General features: G+C 35.2%; 3 protein-coding genes across 3 annotated transcripts; 1 reads left to right on the top strand and 2 right to left on the bottom strand.

The window, feature by feature from the left end:
• Window positions 1-1,581: 1,581 nt before the first annotated feature.
• Window positions 1,582-5,405, bottom strand: LOC121266529 (very-long-chain enoyl-CoA reductase-like). Its single transcript, XM_041170385.1, has 4 exons — window positions 5,048-5,405; window positions 4,715-4,754; window positions 2,893-3,647; window positions 1,582-2,105 (listed from the first exon to the last, which is right to left on the bottom strand). Exons 1-4 carry the CDS (start codon window positions 5,114-5,116, stop codon window positions 2,037-2,039), a joined length of 933 nt encoding a protein of 310 aa, XP_041026319.1. The 5' UTR covers window positions 5,117-5,405; the 3' UTR covers window positions 1,582-2,036.
• Window positions 5,406-13,520: 8,115 nt separating this feature from the next.
• Window positions 13,521-18,303, bottom strand: LOC121253575 (KIN17-like protein). The gene is made up of 2 exons (XM_041153574.1): window positions 16,996-18,303; window positions 13,521-14,149 (listed from the first exon to the last, which is right to left on the bottom strand). The coding sequence occupies exon 1, from the start codon at window positions 18,164-18,166 to the stop codon at window positions 16,997-16,999; it is 1,170 nt and encodes a 389-aa protein (XP_041009508.1). The 5' UTR covers window positions 18,167-18,303; the 3' UTR covers window positions 13,521-14,149; window position 16,996.
• LOC121253582 lies at window positions 14,061-15,527 on the top strand. The gene is made up of 2 exons (XM_041153581.1): window positions 14,061-14,193; window positions 14,552-15,527. Exon 2 carries the CDS (start codon window positions 14,565-14,567, stop codon window positions 15,324-15,326), a length of 762 nt encoding a protein of 253 aa, XP_041009515.1. The 5' UTR covers window positions 14,061-14,193; window positions 14,552-14,564; the 3' UTR covers window positions 15,327-15,527.
• Window positions 18,304-24,204: the final 5,901 nt, after the last annotated feature.

Below are 24,204 nucleotides of genomic sequence, written 5' to 3'. Positions count from 1 at the left end.
GTGCAGCGAAAATGTGGGTATAATTTAAGAAGATGGATAGTTTTGTTTTGGTTATTAGTGGTTATGCCTCTTATATAAATCATTAATATTTTTTACAAATAATGGAGAATTGCCAATATATCGCTCATAGGGTATTCTCTGGGCTCTTGAGATCAGATGTCACCTGCATGACCTGTGGATTCACTTCAACTACCTTTGACCCTTGTGTGGACGTCTCACTTGACCTGGACACTATCAATTTCCCTCCAACAAATATAGCTAACAAGCCTATCAAACCGGATGGAAAGAGTAGCACGTCTATTCTTCTTGGTTGTTTAGATTTGTTCATAAGGCAGGAGAAGCTGGGATCAGATCCAAAACTTTACTATCAAAACTGTCAAAAAGGGCAAAACTCCGTGAAGCAAATGTCCATAAAGAGTCTCCCATTGGTGTGAGTCGTGGTGGGCATCGCGTCGAGTGGGGCTTTTGTCGTGAGTCGTGGTGGGTGTTTATGAGAAAAGCTTGCGTGCAGAGATGGGAGAGGGGGAGAGATTTGGAGGGAAGAGGGAGGGAGGGAGATGGATTCAGAAGAAAAGAGGGGAAATGGGGTGGACGCGGGTTCAGCTAAGCTTTTCTTAAAATGTTTACGTGTCATTCATTTATTAGCTGGTGCAAAATTGGGTTTTAAACCCATCCGTCTGTAAATTTTTCCCTTTTTTTTTTTCGGTTTGCCAACATTATGCTTTTCTACTATAATCCAATGTAATATATCTCCTTCCTTCCAGCCAACCAAGAAGAGTTGTTCACCACCCTGCGTCTACTTGGAGCTAGATATGACGTCTTGTTTGGATAATGAGTTCATGCTATCTCATCTAAAAATCATTACAACTTTTTCAAACTTTCAAACAATATATAATAAATAATTTAACTTATTTTAAATCTCAAAATAAAAATAATATTAAAAAATAATATTATAATAATATTTTATTCAACTTTCAACTCTTATCTCGTCTTATTTTAACTCACTATCAAAAACTCTATTATTCTCTCTCATATAATGTAAAGCGTACACGGCATTCATAGTGTAAAGAAGAGAATCATCTGAGAGGTTGGGGGTAAGAAGTGTATCGAATTCCATGTTTGTTTTTGTGAACTTCTTGCTCTGCAGATGGTTGTAGTTAAAAGCTGGAACCCACCTTGGCTTGCTTAGCATCTATCCTTTGTATCTACCTCAGCTCTGTTTGTTCCGCAGAGAGGTAGGTTGGTCACTGACTCACTATGTTAGAAAATGGCAGTCTACTCTATAAGCACTTAAGTCATAAGTGTGTCAGCGCTACACAATTTTTTTTAAAAAAAAGTAAATAAATATGAAACTCATACAAAAAAGTTAATTTTTTAATGCTGAACCTCACTCTTTTTCAAAAGGAGTGCGCAGTCCTTGCACAAATCATAATTGTATATAATATTACTCCATAAAAATAGAACTAGCAGTTGAGAACCTTCAGATATGCAGCACATGTTTGTACTGTGATGTTAAAATTATTAGCAGCCATTACTCAATGGCCTATTCTAAGAGCAAACGCTGAAATAGTTTGGACAAAATTCAACTAATCATCCCAACTCATTCTTTGAGCTATCACTACAAATGTTCATTCATAAGCCAGATCTTGCAAATAGTTCATCTTCGATATCCCAAGGCATTCATTGCCTTGCGCAGAAAGCCATAATTTAATACTTCTTCAGTTCTAGGGGCCAGAAAGAGAAAACCAACGAAATAGGGAAAAAAAATACTCAGGAGGCTAATCCAATAAAAAGTTAAACCAGTAGGGTTCAAATACTATGACAAACTGACAGGAGACAGGGAACAAGAAAAAGATAAATTGGGATTATCATCGGGACCTCAGGTAGTTCAAATGAAAGGGGCTAAGTTGTCTAAATAGATGTCTTGAAGTTCATGTCTGATAAGAATGAAGCTCTTACAATCTTGAATTCCTGCTGCTGAATATAATTTGGGCACCAATGAGAGCAACAAGAGGCAATATGATGACCAGTCACTTTTACAGGAATGGGGGTAGTATTACCCATCTCCGCGGATACCTGGGTCTTCCATCTTTGCCATCAAATAGCTGCATATGAAAAGGTTCCAAAGGTAAGAGTAAATTTGATAAAACAGAAAAGATATCAGCAATTCTTATAAAAATAAGAAACTTTATTAACAGTACAAAAAAAAAAAAATCCTTTTTTTGAATGATCAAAATAAGAACTTTTTTTTACATGTCAAAAAGTTTCTTATTCTTGATGATGTGAAATTATGAAAACAAATGACATTGAAAGAATACAGATCAAGGTATTCGAAAGCATAAGGGCACTGAGGAACACGATGAGGTCATTCCCCTCAAACTTGAGAAAACCAAAAATGAACAAATTTTGGTTCTGTACCCCTCAACATTGCTTCAATCATTGTAGAAGAAACTAGGCTTGCCTCTTCTTCTTCTTCTTTTTTTTTTTTTTTTTTTTTTTTTTTTTTTTTTTTTTTTTCCCCCTCTCTCTCCCTCTCTCCTACTCACTTAATACAACCCAATTGCCACACCCCGAGAAAAGAACAACACATAAATATGTGAGATAAGTGCGCATAGGTATCTATATGTATAGACATAGCTATCTAAATGCACATACTACACTACCGTAATTTCATGTGACATTAGATATGTGTGATAAACACCCAGCTGAAATCAATCTGGTGCCTTTCTCAAATATCTCACCCAAATCCATCTGAAACCCAATCTAGATAGGAGTAAATTTTGGTGGAGATATCATCAGAAAAGGGGCCCCAATAGTCTATGAGGAATGCAGGCAGTTATACACCAAAAAGAAGTAAAAGTTTATTTGTTCAACAAAAAAAAAAAAAGTTACCTTCTTTAGACGGCGGTGCTTTGCAAGGGCCCAATTGGTCATGATAAGAGCAGCAACGATAAGAAAACTGTAACCTGCAACTGTCTGCGTTGCAATGTTGAAACCCAACCACTGATAAATCTCTGTTGTGTAATTTGCACATGTCACAATGTTGAACAGAAAACCACGTGGAATCTGATAACCTCCATTCCCAGCAGGGCTGCGAAGATTCCTCAGCAAGATATGGCAATAGAAATTCAAGATTTGGCAAAGCAATCCAAATCCAAACCCAATCTTCACTTGGAGGTCACTAACAGGGCTATAAAGCGGGTGGTTCACATAGTAAGCAATATAAGAGCCAAAGGACCAATAATATGCACAGTTACGAAACACATTGGAGAGCGGTGAGGTTGCATGGCTGAACCGATGCACAAAAAATGTTTCCATAATTCGTTTGAAGTAGTGGAAACACCAGTAGTATAAAGCATACGTCTGAACTGGGTGGATGACGCGCTCCCCTTTATAGCCAAAGTACTGGTAGACAGGGAAGTAGTAAAAGATGGGATAAAGGACCAAAGGACCCACATATTCCCAGAAGAAAAGTGTACGATAGGAAACTTGAGGGCCCAAGTCCTTGAATACTACAGTCAACTGGTCCAAGTTTCCATCACAATAGTCCTTCAGACTTTTCTTGTAGCTAAGAACAACAGGCCGCTCCTTTGATCCTGGAGGGAGGAGGAGGGTTAACCTCTGTCTCGAAGGGTAGAACTTTCTGGCTGTTAATGTAAGAGAGGCAAATTGAGTTAATGATATCACTTGACATGCAAAGCACTCAACACTTAGACATGCACTCATTCTTCTCTTTTCAAGGGCAGGGGTCCAAATGAAACGAAGTATCAAAGTACAATCTAACCATTGGAAGTAATAACTGAAAACTAGTGAACAAACCTAACATGGTGAGCTAGGAAAGGCAATGTTCAGACACCAGGAGTCCAGAAACAATAACTAAGCATGAAGTCTAAAGCCGATTTTGCATATAAATATTGTGACGCAATGAACTTAAAAGTATGATTTCTTTTAAAAGTAGCTTATAAAGTACATTTTTCTTGATAGAAAGATTATATACTCCAAGGGGGAGAGAGAGGAGGAAACAAATTGCAATATGAAGTATAAAAATTTCTTTTCTGTATGAATAAATTCACACCAAATACAAATAGCAGTTTCACTGACAAACCACAAATAACTGAATTGAATTAAGAAGGTCATGCACAAACTTCCTGAAAACTCTGATTTTTTGGATAAACAATAATTGAACAATATGCTACACGTGGGAAGAACTATTTTCAAGACAAATACAAATAAGAGTTTTTATCCTCCAAAGAAAATCCATATAAACAAGTTGTCACTGGGAAAGGTTGTGCCAATGAGGTGTAAACAACCAAGTTCAAATATTAACTTTGAGCAGAAGGAAGGGTCTCGCTTAACTCTTCAATAAGACGATTTAAAGAAAGGAAGAACATTAAACGGCCAACATTAGAGCAACTAGAACAGATGCCCTTCACACTTTTCTGAATACAAGGTCAATCAAAGGGGATCCATGGCAAACCAGTGGTTCAATTTCACAGCCATTTATGGAACTTATGGTAATTTTTATAAGAAATGAAATCAGTATTAACTACTGAGACTCACTAGTAGAAAGTAATCCTATTACCTCCCAAAAACAACCGAGGCTAAACTAATTTGCTAAACATTGATTAACTGACCAACAAAGCGAAGTTGGCTGTTCAGGCTAAAAATCTGCATAAAAAACGTAACAATTAAGGGAACCACATCCAGCACTTACTTCGCTGATGAATCGCCTCCTGCAGATCTGCTACCGTAGCCTGCAAATTAACACCATGACATATATATCACAAACTGCATCCCCTGGGCTCCATCTAAAAACGTTAAAACGATGGTGGAAGGAATATAAACACGATATTTAAAGAAAGTTTTAAAAAAATCAATCTTCCAATTAAATTGGACTCAACACCACCTTCTGACCCAGATGAATCGAGTGTCTTCGATTTCTTGGGACCCAGAACCGGAAGTATAAATCAAATACAGAAGAACATCAACCCACACTAGTTTAGGAATTACAAAGATAACGAACAAGAGAAAGAGAACAGAATCGTACTGAATCGCTGAGCTCAAGGCCACCCTTGATAACTTCTCTACCACTCCGTGAAACGACAGTGACCTTCATCTTTGAGGGCAAAGGAGAGAAGACCCACTTCACAAATACCGCAAGCGACGAAAATTCTTGGATTTGCCAACGACTGCAATAAAAAATGCAGAAGCAAAGAAGCAAGGTAACCTACAGGAAACTCGAATGAGACATCCCAGAAATGGGGGTAGGATCTAAAAATATCAGAACAATTTATTGCAGAGTTAGGCGTGGGTTGATGGCTCGGCAGTTTAGGAGATATATTAATGACGTATGGTTGGGGTAGGAGATCTAACCGTGTAGGACGATGAAGTGATGAGCCTAATATTTCTAGATACGGTTCATAATAAAGTTAAGAAATATGGTTGGGTGATCAGCCTTGGCTCTATTGTTTTTGTAGATGAGATGATATGAGATTAGATGAGTTAAGATTAAAGTTAAAAAATTAAATAAAATATTATTAAAATATATTTTTTAATATTATTTTTATTTTGAGATTTGAAAAAATTGAATTGTTTATTTTATTTTATATTAGAAGTTATGAAAGTTGTAATGATTAGATGACATGAGATGAGATATTTTCTGAAAACAAACGGGATCTACAGACTTCGTTTATTTTTACAGATGAGATGATATGAGTTAAAATAAAAATTAAAAGTTAAATAAAATATTATTATAATATATTTTTTAATATAATTTTTATTTTGAGATTTGAAAAAGTTGAATTGTTTATTTTATTTTATGTAGAAATTTGAGAAAGTTGTAATGATTATTTGAGATGAGATGAAAAGTTTTGTGAAAGTGAACGAGGCCTGAGATAATTCTCTATATTTCACAAGGGCCGCTGCACGTTTAGCTTGTTAACCTGACCCGACCTAAAACTCCATACCCGATTGACCTGACTCGAAGTGAAACGAACGGAACGGAACACTTTTGATTCTACCAGGCGGAACTCCATATATCTGATGTTGAGTGTTACTCTGAAGTATCATGTAGCATTTGACCTGATGCAAGAGATGAAGACAGTCAATTTTTAAAATTTTCTATGATGTTACTTTATGGATTTCGAGATCGACTTATGCAACTTCAAATTTGTTTATTAAAGAAATTGCTATATTATATAGTCATCTGAACAAATTTTATAAAAGTGTTGATAAGAAGTTGGCAATAATGTAGAAAGGATACTATTAAAATATAACAAATATTGTGGAGATTTTGAGAAAGTGAACAAAATCTTGTTTGTCGCAACTATACTCGACCCGCACTCCAAGTTGAAAGTATTTGAGTTTTGGTTTATGGATTTTCTTGATCCCAAGCGAGCATCCCAACTTGTTGCATGACTAAGGGAAATCATTGAGCGATTGAATAAGCAATATTCAAGTAAGGGTCAATCAAGTGCTGGTGAGACCCAAATCAACACTTCTTATGATGATACGGATTATCTCTATAATATGTATCACCAATATCAAGCATAAAAAAGTGTTGTAGAGTCCAAATCAAAATTTGATAAGTATTTCACGGGAAGCCTTAAAGGATTGACACCCGACTTTAATGTTTTATTGTGGTGAAATGTGAACTCAAATAAATATCCGATCATTACCAATATAGCACAAGATGTATTAGCTATTCCCGTATTTATTGTTACTTATAAGTTAGCATTCAACATTGGGGGTCATATGTTAGATTCATTTTGAAGTTGTTTGGCCCAAAAAATAGTTAAAACTTTTATTTGTATTCAAAATTGATTGAAAGATTCCTTCATTAATTATGACTCCCAAGACTTAATGAAAGATACCGAAATTTACAAGTTGGAAAATGGTAAGACTCATTTTGAAATACCATATATTTTCATGTGGTTTTTTAATATTGTTAACATAATTTTTTTCTTCACGTAGAGATAATTTTGAATAAATATAGACAGTTGAAGAATACGAGGAATTGTAACTTCTCGATCAATTGGGGTATTTTTTTCCACTTCCTTTGTTATATCAATATGTGTTATATTTGAAGTAGAAGTCCATTGTTGTCTTCTTATGGTGATTTGGCTAATTTTATTTTTTCTCTGCAGTTTTTGGCCTTCTGATGCTTATTTGGCTGCGCTGCAGTTGCCTGACGACTTGGGTCTCATTGGAGATCTATTTGGTAATATTCCATTCGACCAAACCAAATAGAGTTTGATTCTCTCTGGTTTGATAATATTAGACAGTTTTTTTATGACTGAAGTTTATGGGACTGAGAAAAATGTAGTTTTTGATGACTTAGGTGGTGGTGCTTGTATCTCAAATGCTCATTCAAATTGCGAATCGTAGGATTGGCACTTTTTGTAAATTGCATCTCATATTCATATGAATTGTGACGTAATCTCGGTAGTATTGGCACTCTTTGTGGTACATAATGATTAGAAGGTTCTTGCCTTTAGATGAGTGATATTGGTGCTTTTTTTTTTTTTTTTTTTTAATATTTTATTTTTATTGGAACTTGGGTATCAACATAGTGGAAAAAAAAAAAAAAAAAACTTGTGTCTTCAATAATTTGTCAACAATATCTAGAGGGAATCATGCTGCTGTTTGCTAAATACTACAAATTTGGATGAACCAAATGGTGCTAGTGATTTACACGGGTGTGAATACTCTCCAATAATTGTAAGTGAGAGTTGGGGAGGCGGAAGTTATGATAAGATGAGTTGAGGTGAAAGTTAAAAATTGAATAAAATATTATTAGAATATTATTTTTTAATATTATTATTATTTTGAGATTTAAAAAAGTTAAATTATTTATTATATTTTGTGTGAAATTTTAAAAAAATTATAATAATTATATAAGTTAAGATTAAACATTCATGGTATCCAAACCGAAACTTGTCTGTTATGCATGGTGTATACAGTTAAAGCAAACTAGGGCTTTGCTCTAAAAAAGTCCAGCTGTGTAAGTGGGGCTTTGCACTTTAAAAATGTCATTTTAGTAGGCATTTTAAAAATGTGGAACTATAAATGGCATTTTAGTAGGATCATTTATTTTTACTATATATAATGATGTCCAACATATCTTACATGATGCGTGGGGGTATGGGTCCAAAATATTGAGTTTGCAATGAAAGTTCAGAAAAGTTATTGATTAAAGCATACGTCATGCATGCTCAAAGATTTGTTTGAAATTTCATGCAAAAAGTAATTTGCTAATAGTGATCAAACAAGATAGAATCAGAGATTGGATTCTCATTTGAAAGTTTTTTGCAGATAATGAAAACAGATTTTTCTAGTAAACTAATCTAAAATTTATTTATTTTTATTTTTCAGAAAAGTAAAATGAGTTGAGTCTCCAATTTTCATTTTACTATTTTTGTATAGAATGGTCATCAAATTTTCCTACGTTACTGATATGGAATTTATGTCAACACACACAAAGGGGTTGGAAAAATCAATCTTGATCATAATTAATATCGGGTCGAAAAAACAATTTTGGAATTTCGAGTAATTGGTAACCATTCAAAACTAATTGCTTTCGAGCTGGGTTGGAAGTATGCAACTCGGGTCGGCCGGATGAACGATCCTATCCGCAACCTAGATTCAAAATCTAGATAAAGACTCATGACATTTTAATTGTTTGGTATATAATTTATAGTTTGTTTGTTTATCAAAATTCTAATATTCATCTCTTATCACGTGTGTAATATTTATAAAAATGAAGATGGTAAATATATTTAAGAAAAATTTAAAAAAAAATTACTTATTTACATGTTGATTATTGATATGTTGAAAATTATAAAATTTAAAATTTAAAAGAAAACTAACAAAATGAATCTTGTAAGTAAAGATATAAGTACATATAGTACTAATATTATAAAAAAAAAATAGCTCATATTCTATGCTTGCTGTGCTGAGGAATTGAAAAGTGTCGACTTTAAATGATCTAATCTATATCCATGACCGAACACAAAATCCAACAAAATATATTGTTTCTATGTATGCTTTGATTCACAAGATTGTCATGGAGAACATAATTTCAAGTATATTCAACACTTTGTTTCGGACATATTATTAAAAAAGAGGTGGTGAGAAATTAAGCTATGAATTTGGCTTCCTAACATTTTTCAGGAAAGTTTTTATTTTTTATTTTTTTTCCCCTACTTATTACTTATTCATTTATTTCGTCGTGACTCACGCCAAGTGCCAACGACACTGGTTACCAATATCCGGTCAAGTCAGCTCTCGTATGTGGCCGTCATTCGTTACAGTTGATATGTTTTGAACATTAAAATCTTGATTTCGGCATTCCAAAGCCCACATGCAACTACCTAGTCCGTATTTAAGAGTAGAAAGTGATCCGTAATGATGAAAAACCACCTAATATTTATCGAAGAGGAGTGAGGCTCAATGCATGGCTAGTTGACACGTGGTTATGTAACGACAATACTGCCCGTTACATTTTGCCGTTGCATCTCTTTGTCTCAGAGAATTATAGCGAGAATGAAGATCCTCTCCATCTATTTTTTTCAAGAAAAATAGAGGGTCTAGTTTGAAGAAAATAACGTAACATTAAACATCCATGTAAAACAACTAAGCTCGACACTAATTGTATGACCATAGAGAGCATACTCTTTTAGATTGAAACTGTAACACTTGGTCCAAGCCCACGAATTATTAATTTTATTTAGGTTAATATTTATGAAAAGTCTGTTTGAAATTTATCGAGTAAGTTTGAACAGGCTATGGATCCAAAATTTTATTTTGATAGAATATAAAATTTTATTGGATTTGTTAATTACGTTAGAATCATTTAGTATTTTATAGACAAAGTGAAATATATTTATTTGATAATTGGCCTGAAAAGTTATGGGACGTGTTGGGTTATTTTGGAATTAGAGAATAGTCCCATTGAAAATTTTGGAAACTTGGCCAAAAAATACACACACACATATATATTGGGCAAGCTCGAGAGATTCTTGGATCAATTAAAATGGTCTAGCCCACGAAATGGCCCAAGTCTAATTACTCAACATATGACTCGCATATTATAAGTCCATTCCTTTTTCTTTCTCTAGAATTTCAGTTACCCATATATATATGTAATATATATGTATGCATGTAGATATCTATCTCCCTCAATTAGGGTTGTCGCACATCCAAAATTTCGTCAATTTTCTTTCCTCTATATCTCTCTCACGTACAAGCATATCGTTCACATTTTGGAAACTACCATTATCAGATTATCAAGTAGTTACGACACCTCCACAAGCCGCACCCTTCCTCCATGTTCAGAGAATCAAAACTCGAAGCCCCACGTCGCACTCTGATCTCCTTCACGCCAACCCAAACTGCAAGACACTGCATCCTCCCACGCCAAAACTCTTTCCACATCTACCGTGAACAACCAAAAATAGTCGTTGCAAAGTCCAGTCCACACTGAGTATGTTGCCTTCCACGTCAGGTTCCACCACGTGCTGCCAACCACCGTAGCCCTCCTCTCCACCACGGCAATAGCCCTATATCGTAAACCACCGTCACAAAGCTTTCGTTGGAAACACATCCCATAGCCCATGGGAAACTAGCAACCCCACAACCCCCTTAGTACCCTGTCACATGGTTAAAGTGCCAAAGTTGAACCACTGCACCTCTTGACACTACCACCGATAGCATCCAGCCCCACCGTACACTAGCTTCACTTATAACAACCCATGTTGCTCAACAACAGTCTTAACGCCAACTCTCCCACACGACGCTGTTCACGTTGCGACATTGTGAGCCTCCTTTAGGCCTCTTCCCCACAGCCCAACGACCAGCAAGACCACCACAGAAGATTTCCCTCAGCCACGACAAGGCCACCATTACCATTTCCTTCCTCCTACGCACAGACACCGCTAGCATCACAATTGCACCACCACAACTCAATTCCTCCGCACCTAAAACCAACACGGCAAGCCTATATTTTTATACAAGAAAAATAGAGCAAGCTTTTGTTCTAGTCCTCCACTGTGCATTGCTACAACAACTACCAACGGAAGGCTCTCATAATTTTCGTATGCTTTATGCAAACACACGGATGAACCGAACCATAGCCCCTTTCACGTGAGAGCAGTCTAGTCTGATCGGCGTGCTTTTACTCCACCTCCCACGTTTGCACCTGTAACTGACACGTCCAAGTCAATAATGATGTGAGCTTCGTGCTCCTCCTTGCTCGATGCCACACGGACGTAGCTTAGCCATGAGATGTCACAGAGATGCCGTCGCACATAGATGCCAACCACTATGGAAACCACAACCCCGCCGTAGGGTTTCACTTCCTCTCGATTAACCTGCCCTTGATATAATTTTAGTTGGTTATTAGTTCCCTTTGGTCACATAGGATTAAGTGAATATTGATGAGTCATGGGTTAAGGTCATGTTGTAATTGATTGTTACGGTCTGATATGATTATATGTTGGGTCACGCAAATTTAAATAGCCCATATGCTTGAATTAGGTGTTGCGACTTTTATAGGTGGTATCGATTTGTGGAAGCTAGGTTATTGAGGAAAATTTCACGGGAGATCGGGAAATTAAAATCTAACACATGAGCACTAGATTTATGTTTTTATTGTCAATATTATAGAGTTAATATCATCTTAGGAATTAATTGTGAAATTATTTGGAGAATTTATATGAAAATCAAAGTATTTTGGAAAGTGGTGATATTTTAAGGTTATGAAGATTTTTAGACATTAAGAAAATATAAACTTTTATATCTCAGATTTTAATTATGAAGTACATGTTCATTTGGAAATATAAGTTACATGTGTATTTTATAAGTGACGATTGATATTTATTCGACACAGTTGTGGGAAAATCTAAAAAGTTAAAGAGTCTAGGTAAGTGAGGTTCTTATGCTAGACTTTGCATAAAAAAAATGAACTGAGGTTGATTTATAAAAAAGTGCATGATATGTTTTGAAAAGAAATGTGAAAATAACCTCAATTATATATTTAGCATTACTCATGAAATATGTATAAAAGAGAAGGTATTTTCTTACATGACGGGTGTAAATATGAGTAATATTTTGACATGTTTCTAAAATGTGCAAAAGAGCGAATGTGAAATCTGGAAATTTTATATATGTTATATGAAAATGTTCTAAATCTGTTTTTGGTTATGTGAAAATGATATGAATATGTTCAACACTCTATTTGATATAATATGCATCTGAAAAACTTTTGACATAACTTTATGATTTTGTTCTGATTCTGATTTTGGTTCTGATATGATAATTCCGATTCTGTAATATGGTTGGTACTAACATTTCTGATATGAGTATACCTATTTTGGAAATAAAATGGTTTTTTTGCGTATTCTTTCCTGTGTGCACACTTGGAACTTCGAGAATGAATAAAGAAAAATTTCACATTTTGATACTGTCTAATTTGGCCACCGGGGATAACATAACCCTACTACAGGAGTTAAACATAGTATATAATATGATACGATACGATATGCAATGATATGATAAGATGAAGATGTTCAGTCATATTATGCCAAAGAGTCTTTGAATATGAACAATTTGAAATGTCGCTCTGATGTTTTGATAAATGTTTTTGGGATATGCATTCTGAAAATGAAAGTTTTTGTTTCCGCATACTAAACTCTCTGAAAAGGCTCATGTTTACATACTAGAATATGTTTTTTGTTTACTGAATTATTGATAACTCACTTATTATCTTCACAATATTTTCAGATATTTTAGATATTTCAGTTGATGATCAAAAATAAAAAACATGTGTAAGACTATGTGAGCATAACATATTAAGTATAAAGAGGGTACTTTGATTATTAGAAAGTTTATTTAGTAGTTTTGTTTTGCTCTGTCGATTTGATATTCTTAGAGGTTGACATTTATTTTAAAGCATAGTGATGTCTTATTTTACTTATATTAAGGTAGTCGGTTTAAAACAATAAGATCTATATGTAATTTAGAAATCAAAGTTTATATCTATATTACAAGATGTGATTTTAAGTGAAATATAATAACTCTTGAACCTCTGGACCGGGGTATTATAGAAACTGCCTTGTATCATTGAAAGAAAAGAAAGAAGAGTTCAAAGCTGGGCAGTAGTCTAGCACAAATGTAGGTTTTTATTTTTTTCTTATTTTTCTTTTCATATTTTTTTAATATATTTAAATATTTTTAAAAAATAAGAAAATACATCAATACACTAAATTTATTTTCTTAAAAAAAATATAAATACGTAAACAGGTCAAAATGAAAGAATAAATTAACATTTTCATGCTACAGAGGCTTTCACTTGATCGAGTAATTATATGGTAATGATTGTCATATCAATGATATAATGCCCAGCTCATTCCTACCTACCACCTATATGTGATATTTTCATCCAAATTATAACATACCGTATCATTAGAAACCAATAATTTATATAAGCAGACTTTAAACTATAATGTCGAGACCATCATCTCATCAGTATCCAGGCTACCTAAATAATTGCTCCAGCTTGTAGCAGAAGCAAGGCCCCCATAGATATTGGGCTGTCTAAGAACTCTCTGTCCCGTGTCAGAATCTTCCTGTTCTGTGATAAACATCACAAATTGTAAAACCAGGCGATACGTTAACATAGGACTTTTGAGATATCATGAACTGTCTTTGTTCACACTGAAAGTACTCAGAAGGTGTTAACGCTGGCTTTCATGCGTGACACCCAAGCTTGGGTGTTGTGCGCCAAAGGCACAGCTTTGAATACCGCACAAGTCTGCAAGTTCTGATTGTGTACCCTTCAGAGGTCCAATTGTTTTCTCATCCAAGTGGGAATACTGAACGGCCCAGGTAAATGTAGGGAAGTTGCAATGCAGAAGATACCAGCCCCAGTCTAGTCAGTTGACTTCAGGTAAACGCCGACATTTTAACGCCCAGCATCTTGCAATCTGAGTGGGACGCAATGCCAAGAAGCTTCGATGCTTGGGGCTTTGGCTAATCTACATTGATCGAAGAAAAAAAAGGCTCAAAATTCTGTCTATAAAAAAGGGATCCAAACGCACTTCTCCAGTCACATCGCCTTTTCTGCCACTACCATAAGTTATAATTCTGCCTCCTGCATCAAGCAAACAGTCTTTACATCAACTTTCTCATAATCAGGTAAACATCCCTTTCTACGTTTGTATCATTGGATTCCCCTTTTTCATGTATCTTTTATATTTTTCATTTCTTCCTTTTTGGCCATAGTAAAATTTCATTTGCAAATCATTTGTCAAAGCTGCATACAATTACTGTCTTGAATATATCCAAGGAATGTTATTGCTATATAAGTTTATAATGCTTCCAGAGCCATCACATGCCTGCCAAATGCTTAAAATAGTTCCAGATTCAACTAACATAGCACTAGGAGCAATAGAACCGCTCTTGTTCTCTTATGGTACAGCTGTGCGAGTTAGAAGATCAATATGAAAATGATACGCTCAATTAATCACCATCAATTTCTTTTTCTTACATGTAGGTAGCGACTTAAGATGCCGGGAGAAATTGTCAGGAAGACAATTACAAAGAAAACTCACGATAGCCACCCGAACCATGAGCTTGAGCTGAAGAATTATCGAAAGCCATACAGGTGTGATGGATGCCTGGAGCTTGGTCATGGACCAAGATATAGATGTGACCTGTGTGACTTTGATCTCCATGAAGAGTGCATGTTCACTACCCCCACAACTTCCCACGAGTTCTTTAAAGGATCCACCTTCAAATTCTTTAATCAACCTCCGGGAAGATGCTGTGTGAGAAACTGCAAAAGGTATTGTGATGCATGCGGACAGGCTATAAATGGCTTTGTTTATCACTGTGAAGAAAAAGGTTGGGATTTGCACCCTTGTTGTCGTAACCTCAAGAATAAAATTTATATTGATGGTGTGAAATTCCGGCTTTGCAATAAGGTGTCCCAGAAGTGCCTATGGTGCAAGAAGAGGAAGCTTTCGAATGGTGTCAAGGGCATCCCTGGTTGGTCTTATTTGGCCAAGAGTGACAATTGCCATTTTCATGTGTATTGCGCAACGGAAATGGTGCTTGAGAGGTGGAAAAATGGGCCTAAAGATAGTAACTGTTTGGCGTTGGAGAACCTGGAGCTGGAGCTACCACTTCAAGCTAATTTGTTTAGAAGACGTGGAAGAGGTAGCAAGTATTTGCGGATTGTGAAGTTCCTTGGGACCATTCTGGCTATCCTTTTAGGTGATCCAACCATAACTTTGGCTTGCCTCTTTGTGGAACTGGTGTCCAAATGATCCTCAAGATACATTATCTGGTGCTCACGATATTAGAAAGCACTTATTTGTTGTGTTTGGGTAGTTTTATATTAGAAAGTTATACTTCATTTTTTTCAGTTCATTTGAACACAGTGCAGCATCCTATAGTTAATTCTTGTGTAGTTGATATTCTTTTTCTATACCTTGTATCTTCTTTGTGAGTATTTTTTTTATTCTTCCTATCCTATTTCACTACTGATTCTTTTTGCTAGTTTTGCTTCATCCGTATACTATCACCACTTTCATAGCAATTTGGGCAGTTTGTTGCTCTCAATGGCCACTAAAAATTAGTTTGTTATGTTCTCCTATGGGCTGGGGAAGTCTACAGTGTGCTTTCTATGAGATGTTTTATCCTTCCCTGCTATTGTTGATTCAATCCAGTGGTCCTTGGGTAGTTTTATATTAGAAAGTTATACTTCATTTTTTTCAGTTCATTTGAACACAGTGCAGCATCCTATAGTTAATTCTTGTGTAGTTGATATTCTTTTTCTATACCTTGTATCTTCTTTGTGAGTATTTTTTTTATTCTTCCTATCCTATTTCACTACTGATTCTTTTTGCTAGTTTTGCTTCATCCGTATACTATCACCACTTTCATAGCAATTTGGGCAGTTTGTTTCTCTCAATGGCCACTAAAAATTAGTTTGTTATGTTCTCCTATGGGCTGGGGAAGTCTACAGTGTGCTTTTTATGAGATGTTTTATCCTTCCCTGCTATTGTTGATTCAATCCAGTGGTCCTTGGCTGGATGTGTAAACCCTTGAGTAAAACCCAACCTTGTATTTCTTCTTATCCTAAACCTTGTTTTCACAAGTATATGGTGTTATTCATTTTTCCCCTGCTGCTTTATTACTGTTAAGACCGCTAGAAATATTTGTTTTGTGATTTAAGGATAAAGTTCCCTCAGTGGGTCATCTATTTTTCAATGTCGTTAACCCTTAGGGGTTAGCTCAAGTGGTAAAGGCCTTGGTTTGGGGGTGTGCTCCCTCCAGGTCTAAGGTTCAAATCCCCTTGAGTTCAAACAATCTCTAGGGGCTATCGGACTGGGGATTTTTTCATTGAATTATCTAAGGTGCACTTGGGGGAAACTCTTTGCCAAGAGCTTGTGTACCCTGGGATTAGTCGGGACGTTGTTCCTAGACACCCAGTGCAAAATCAAAAAAAAAAAAAAAAATGTTAAGTTTATCAACCAGATTGTGTTAAATTGTATAGATGGCTGCAGGTTTAGCGAAATTAATCGAGTTTATTTCCCTTTAGGCTTTCATATTACATTCTAATCAAATCTGTAAACCCCAGGCTACAACGTATCCTATTTCGTTTCTTCCAAAGTTTTGGCTGCAGTATTTGGTTTCTTCCTATATTGCATAGATAAAAAAACACCTGTGCAAAATCCAAACTCGTCCATTCTATAAGGGTAAAAGTTATTTGGGTATAGGACAGCCTTCACCGTTCTTTCCCTAGCAAGCAGGATCTAAATCATCGATCAAATGGCAAACCTGGATAATGATAGAGGAAGCATCATGTATTCAAGAGAATAATATTTTCAGAGACTTTCAAAGCAGAATGAAACATTTCAAGGAACAACAGAAAATATCATATATAATGCCATGATAATCTCCATTAACTACAAGTTAAATTTTCAATCAAACCTCACTGGGAAACTTTACAGATATCCTCGTATTCAACAGCTTTAAGCACTCTACCAACGTAGGCACCCTTCTCTATCTGCACCTTGGCGCAAAACTTCTCCGTATCCACACCCAACAGCTTGGCAATCGCTCCCCTATACGCTCCATTCACGATCCTCACGAGGCCCCCAATTTGCGGAATCACGGTCTCGAGCTCAGCCTGGTCGACCCTTAGCACATGTTTGCTGTCAAGCATTTCAATCTCTCCAACATACTTATCGATCACTTTCCTCACAATCCCCTTTTGCTTATAGTAACCCTTCTCGGCCAACGCTTTGCTCATGACCTTCACAACGATTCCCTCGGTCAGCCAATAGTCCTTTCGGTTCATCTTCTCCTTCTTCATCTCCTCCTCGCGCATCAATTCCTCCAAAACCGATTTATTCTTCGCCCCTTGATTTCTCTTGTCGTTCTTCTCGTTTTCATCTTCATCAAACATCGATTTCGAACTCTCGCTGCTCTCTTTCGTTTTCAGTTTCGAAGACGAGCCGAGCGCGAAGCCAATTTTAGCATCAGCCTCAGATTTCAATTCCTTCACGGGCTGAGGCTCGGGCTTCTGAGAGTCGGTTACGAGCGGCATTAACTGCTCGGCGGCCTTCTCGATCTGCTTCTGAATCTCCCTCTCTTGCTTCTCTTCCTCGACCAAATCTGCCTTCATTCGCTTATTCTTCATTCTCTCCTTGAAGAGCGTTTCGGAATCTCGGTCAATATAAGTGATGAACCAACCTTTCGGGGTCTCTTCGACCTTACACTTGCCGGTGCGGCCGAGGTACTTGACGAACTCGGTGAGGGTGGCCCACTGGGTGGAGTTCATGTGGATGTGGTGGCGGTCGTTGATATACTCGTTGTAAACGACAGTTGCGGCGACGCGGCTGAAGCGGTGGCTGCGCTTCATATGGTCGAGGAAGGAGCGCTCGAACTCCTCCGAGTAGCCCTCGACGATACGGTTTGGATTCTGACCGAAGATCTGCATCTGGCGCTGGTGGCTCTCGCTCATGCAGTGGCACTTGAACCCGTTCTCGTCGCGGCACTGCTTCTGGCACATCTGGCAGTACCATCGGAGCTTCTGGAGGCCCTTCGCTTTGATTCGGTTCGCGATTGCCTTCGGCGTCAGAAACTCGTTCTTCCCCATTATTCAATTTCTCTACACAAAAATAATTATTGATAGAAAATGCGACGATATTTCCAGATTTATTTCCAAGGGCGATGCCTGAATTCTACCCTAATCCTCCCGAATGATTTCTAGATCTGCTTTCAGGATAAAAATAAATAAAAAATGGAAATTGATTCAAACTTATACGCTAGGCCTATAACCAAATGGGCCATGCCATTGGGCCCAATGGTGGTCCGAATATATTTTGGGGCCTTTACGTATGATTCCATCAGTGCTTATAGAATCTGTTCTCACTGGGATGAATTTGGTCCGATTTGGTTAGTCCCTAGTGGATTTTGTAGACTGGATCGAAGGAGTTCAGTCCATGGTTTTTCCACTCCTGGATCGAACTGAATTGGCATATAGACCGGACCAGACCGAACGATTGTTAATCAGTCTGGTTCGGTCGGTTTGATCCTTATCCCAATGGGCCACTTTTTTAGTTTCGACTTAATTGATTTTACTAGTCAAGTTCTGGGCGAAATCCTGATTTTAAGATTATTTTCAACCTAAATTATTATTAACATTAAGAAAATGGTAAAAAAAACTAGAGAAAAAAATGTTAATAACATCGAAAATATAAATAAAAGAAAAATATACAAAAAAGGAAAAAATACTAATAAAACTAAAAATCCCTAATCAATGTAATCATCCAAACTCCAAATGAAAGGAAAAAAAAGTTACAAAACCAAAAAAAGTAACGAAAATACACAATAAAATTTACAAATTACAATCAATGCATCTAAGTTGAAATTACAAATTATAAATGACTGAATAGTAATAAAAAAAACTTCAACTCCAAATCTTTAGTCTCAAAGTCGAAAACTCCAAGTTTTCACAACTTTATTGCAAAAAACATAGCAAAAAAATATTAAATGTTTTAGTTTAATAACAAAATAACTAGTATAGTAGTATAAAAGTATATTCTTCTCATCTCATTCATCTGCATTGGATGTAGGCATTATATTCGACGTCTCCATAAAATTTCCAACCTCCTAACAAGTTTTATATATAAAAGATAAAACAAAACAAATTATATAAATTTACATAGTATATAAATCATAAAAGATATAAAATGAAGTAAATTTGTAATTATTACATACTCATATCCAGTTGTTTCCCAAAATCTTTCACCTCATCTATAAAAGTCTTAAAGCTGATTGGAGTAAAAGAAGAACAAAGTCAATTATGTGCACAAACGAGACTTTCAACCATCGTTGGAGATAAACTACTTTGGAAATGATCAAGTACATAACCCGCCGTGCTAAATGTCGATTCATATGTCACTGTAAATATCGGTATTGCAAGTACATCGCGTACAACTTTTGAAAGTACCCAATATCTAACTGAATTAATTTTCCACCAATTTAGAATGTCAGAACTTGCATCTTGTTTCTCACAAGTTTCAGCTAAGTATCTATCAACCTTTGATTTGCTTTCCAAAGATTTTTCTGATTGTAACCGTTGCTTAAATATGACTAATCTATGTACCTTCCTATCCTCAAGTCTACTAACTGCAGCAATTACATCTACACGTGGGGGACTTGTGCGCTACTGTTGTTGAACAGAACTGTTACCTTCTTCACTTTCAACATATGCATCATACATATGCATCATACGTATGAGTTAAAGTATATTTCACCTTCCAACTCAAATCAACCGCTTTTGCCAGATCATAGCCATATATTGATTCTAATGAAAATTCAAGATATCTCATCTTGTATCGATGATCAAGAAAAAGCTCAACATACAACAACAAATTCATATTTGCAATCTTATCCCAATATTTATCAAATGTTTTCCTCATATTCATTGCCATTAATCCCACCTCAGGGCTTCCTTCTTCACATTCCATGTCAGTCACATATTGAATTGTAACTAACTTTGTAAAAAAAGAATTGCAAAATACATATTTATTCCCCGAGAAACGTAAAGTTGCATCATGAAAAACTTGAAAAACCTCACAAACAACTTTACATTCTCTCAATCGTCATTCTTGGGAGGACCTAACTTCCTTGACGTTCTCATCATCCAGGAATCATCACTGTCATCATCATTGTCGTCATCATCTCATACTAGCAAGGAAGTTTGAATCTTCTTCCTCTAACTGTTCGAAAATCTTTCTAAATTTTTCCACCCTCTCCAAGATAGGTGGAGTTCCACCTAGTTTACACATCCATGCAAACTTGACCTTTGCATTTAATGTTTTCTAATTGTACACACGACTTAAATTTACTTCATATTTGAGGGGAGGATTTTATGTATTTCACAACACTCCTCACCCTTGCAATTGAGTCATCATGCTCTTTCAATTTCTCATGAACAATTAAATTTAATATGTGAGCACAATACCGAACATGCAAAAATTGATGTCCCAAGAGAGTGTCATTTCTATGCTTGGTTTTCTTTTTCAAATAAGATATTGCTCTGTTATTAGAACTTTCATCATCAACCGTCATTACAATTATTTTCGGTCGCCCCCAATTATGCAAGCATATCTCTATAGCCTTATCAAGTGTACCACTCTTGTGATTTTCAACCAAAGAAAAAGAAATAAATCATCTTGTGTAAATTCCGATCATCATCAATAAAGTGTGTAGTGGCATACATATAATTGAGGTTTTGAACGAATGTTCATGTATCCATGGTAACGGAAATCTATTGCCCTTGAAGAGCGGTTTTCAACTTAAAACAATCTTTCCCAATTGTGACACGGGATGGAATCCCTACCCACTAAAGACAAACAACAAGGAAAAATATTTTGAAACCCTCCCCTTAAACGAACCTAAAGGGCAACTCATCAATAATCAACATCTCCGCTAAGGCTTGTCTGCAGGCCTCAAAATTAAATGCTATAGAAACAATTCCTCCACTAACACTTCCTCCATCATTCACCTTCAACCTAAAGTAGTTTTAGACTTGTCCATCTTATTAAATGAACATTTCTTATACTGTTTCTCAATGTGGTGCTTTATAGATTTTTTATCGTTGGTCTTTGTATCACATGCATACGAAGCACCACAGTAATTATATGTAGCCCTAGGTTTAGTGAGATCACCTTTTGATATTTTGTAAAGTAATCCCAAACCATTGACCTAGTTCTACCACCACTAGGTCCATTACCACTCGTTTTAGTACTTACATTGGATGAGAGTGAATGAATGCTACTAAACCCTTGTGTTGACTCATTAGCATTATCGGTGGTAGAGTCCCCCGAAATCGTTTATTTTGTAGGGTCCATATAGAAAAATAATGATACAAAATTTAAACAAGCTAACTTAACAAGTCCAAATCTGAAATTTTTCTAGACTTAAGTATTTATGCCATTCAAATGATAAATTTGAAATCATTAAGCCAAAACATAACCAATTAGATTAACAAGTAAAAAACAAATAAGATTACAACTTAACAATTAACAAATTAGTAACAAACAAGTATTCATAAACTTCGTTGTAACCAATAATCAAACAAATGTAAACATAAAAAAAATTACAAAGATCAATTCACAAAATCGTCAAAACTGCAAAAATCCCAACTACCCATAAAAAATTACATCACCGAAAGCAAAACTGGTAAGAACGTGGCAAAAAATACGTGATTAAATCAATTCATATGGTCCTATGGATCTTTTTGGTTTCCTAAACAACTTCGTTATTCCTTTTTTTTTTTCCCAATGTAAATAGGAAAACACAAGATAAAAATTATTAAGAGTGATTTCGTACCTTAGAACAATGGCAGTGTACGATGGAGCGGCTGAAAGTTGTTGCGGAAGTGTTGGGAGTTGTGGCGGAGTCGCTGGGAGTTCTAGGGTTTCTTATCGCCGTTTTACACAGGGGAACTCGAGACTCGGGAGGGAGAGTGAGAGAGAACTGAGGGGGAGGGGGTGATAAATGAGAGAACCTGGGTTGAAACGGTACCGTTTGGCTTGAAAATAAATCTAAACGACGTCGTTTTAACAAGGGAAATTAAAAAAATATATATGTTTCAACGTGTTGCAACTCAGCAATCATCCATAACAACTCGTTAGTTCGTTCGATTTCTACTGCGATCTGTGCTTGAGCTAAGATCAACTTGTGAGTCCGCTCAATTTCTGCACAATATGGTGTTCGAGTTAAGATCAATCCATGAGTTAGCTTGTCTTCTGCTCGATCTGGCACTCGGGCGAATATCAACTTGTGAGCTCGCTCGATAGGCACTTGACACACCGCTTGAGCGAGTGACTAACCTTAGCGCTCATAAGTATGAGTGTGTACTATGAGTCTACACAAGGAAAATAAAATTAGCAATGAATGATATTGAGGTCCTGAAGAGCACATCTTATCTTATATATTTTGTTATCTTTCTTTAGTTTCAAAACAATATATCATTTATGATTAATTGATAACATATATTACTAAGGCTTGCTTGCAACCTAGGTATATTAAAAAAATTACCTAATTACTTTAATTAAGTTTAAATAGTAGAGTATGTATGATATATTTAATATTTTAGTAATATAGTATCATTCACTTTTAAATGCTTAGTTGTTTCTCTATTCATCAGTCAGGTGTGAAGATTCCTAAAGGCTATTGATCAAGAGACCAAAAAACATGCAAGAATTCTTCCAACCAAAATTATTTTATGTTTTAATGATGCATGCACATAGATATTGAAAATCTGTGTTAATGGTTATTATATATATATATATAATTATTTGTTGTACTAGCGATATTCTTTGTATTATTGTATATATACAAGTCTCTGATTATGTATTATATAATTTATATTGCTTTTTCAAGAAAAATTGAATGAATTGGTAATTATAAGAAATAAATATTTTTATGAGATCAATGATAGTTTGGCTGATTAGTAGTACTATATTTTTCACATAATGCGTATTTTTTCATATGAATAGAATAAAAAATAATTATGGAACTAATATTTCTTTATTACTATTGTCTATTTACATATATTGACATAAATTATTACATAATTTATAATATTTATTAATTCATAGAATATATTATTTTATATTTTATATAGTCAATAATAATAAATTAGATGAAAACTATATCTTTAACTTATATAATTACTATATAAAAAGAATATATTAAATTATTAAAAATATTTTAAATGTAAACATAGTTCGGTCTGATCCAGTCTAAAATTTATAGACCTTGAGATTGGACTAAATTTGTTTGGTTCACAATGTGTGAGACCAAAACCGACCGGTATTGGTTTCGATTCGGTCGATTTTTTTTTGTTTGGACCGAAATCTGCACACCCCTAGTTCTCACGTACTCACACCACCTCACTTGAGTTTAATATATTTCACATTGTCCAATTTTAATATATTATTGTGTAATGTGTAATTGCCGTGTCATATTTAGGAGATGCTTGGATAGTGAGTTGAGATGATATGAATTACGATGAAAGTTGAATAAAATATCGTTAGAATATTATTTTTTAATATTATTATTGTTTTGAAATTTAAAAAAGTTGAATTGTTTATTATATTTTGTGTTAAAATATAAAAAAATTATAATAATTAGATGAGATGAGTTGAGAGATTTCTTAATCCAAACCGGGCCTTAGAATGTTATTATAATCTACTTTATACATATATTTCTCTTATTTCCAGCATACTATTTTCGTATGTAGCGTGTACACGTTATCGTGATGACTATTATTAAAGTTTTTTTTCCCTGTTTTAATATTTTTGCAAAATATATATATATATATATATATATATATATATATTTACGAGAATCAAAATCTACGACCTCGCTCTCTTTTTATACATTTAAAATTTATTCTAATATTTTTCGTTTTAAAAAGAATTATATGAGCAAAACTTCATATCTGTTTTTGTAATAATCAAATTTGGGTATTAGTTGTACGACTGAAAAGCAATAAAACCAATAGTTTCTCACAAATTGGAATTACAACACTTCTGCTGCACGATTTAATAATCTTTATAAATGATTGTGCTGTAAAAGAAAATTGTAGCAAAGTTAATAGTATTACTATTTTCCAAA

Source organism: Juglans microcarpa x Juglans regia, chromosome 1D (genome assembly GCF_004785595.1).
Source record: "Juglans microcarpa x Juglans regia isolate MS1-56 chromosome 1D, Jm3101_v1.0, whole genome shotgun sequence".
Lineage (NCBI taxonomy): Eukaryota > Viridiplantae > Streptophyta > Magnoliopsida > Fagales > Juglandaceae > Juglans > Juglans microcarpa x Juglans regia.
This window is presented reverse-complemented; position numbering and strand designations above follow the sequence as displayed.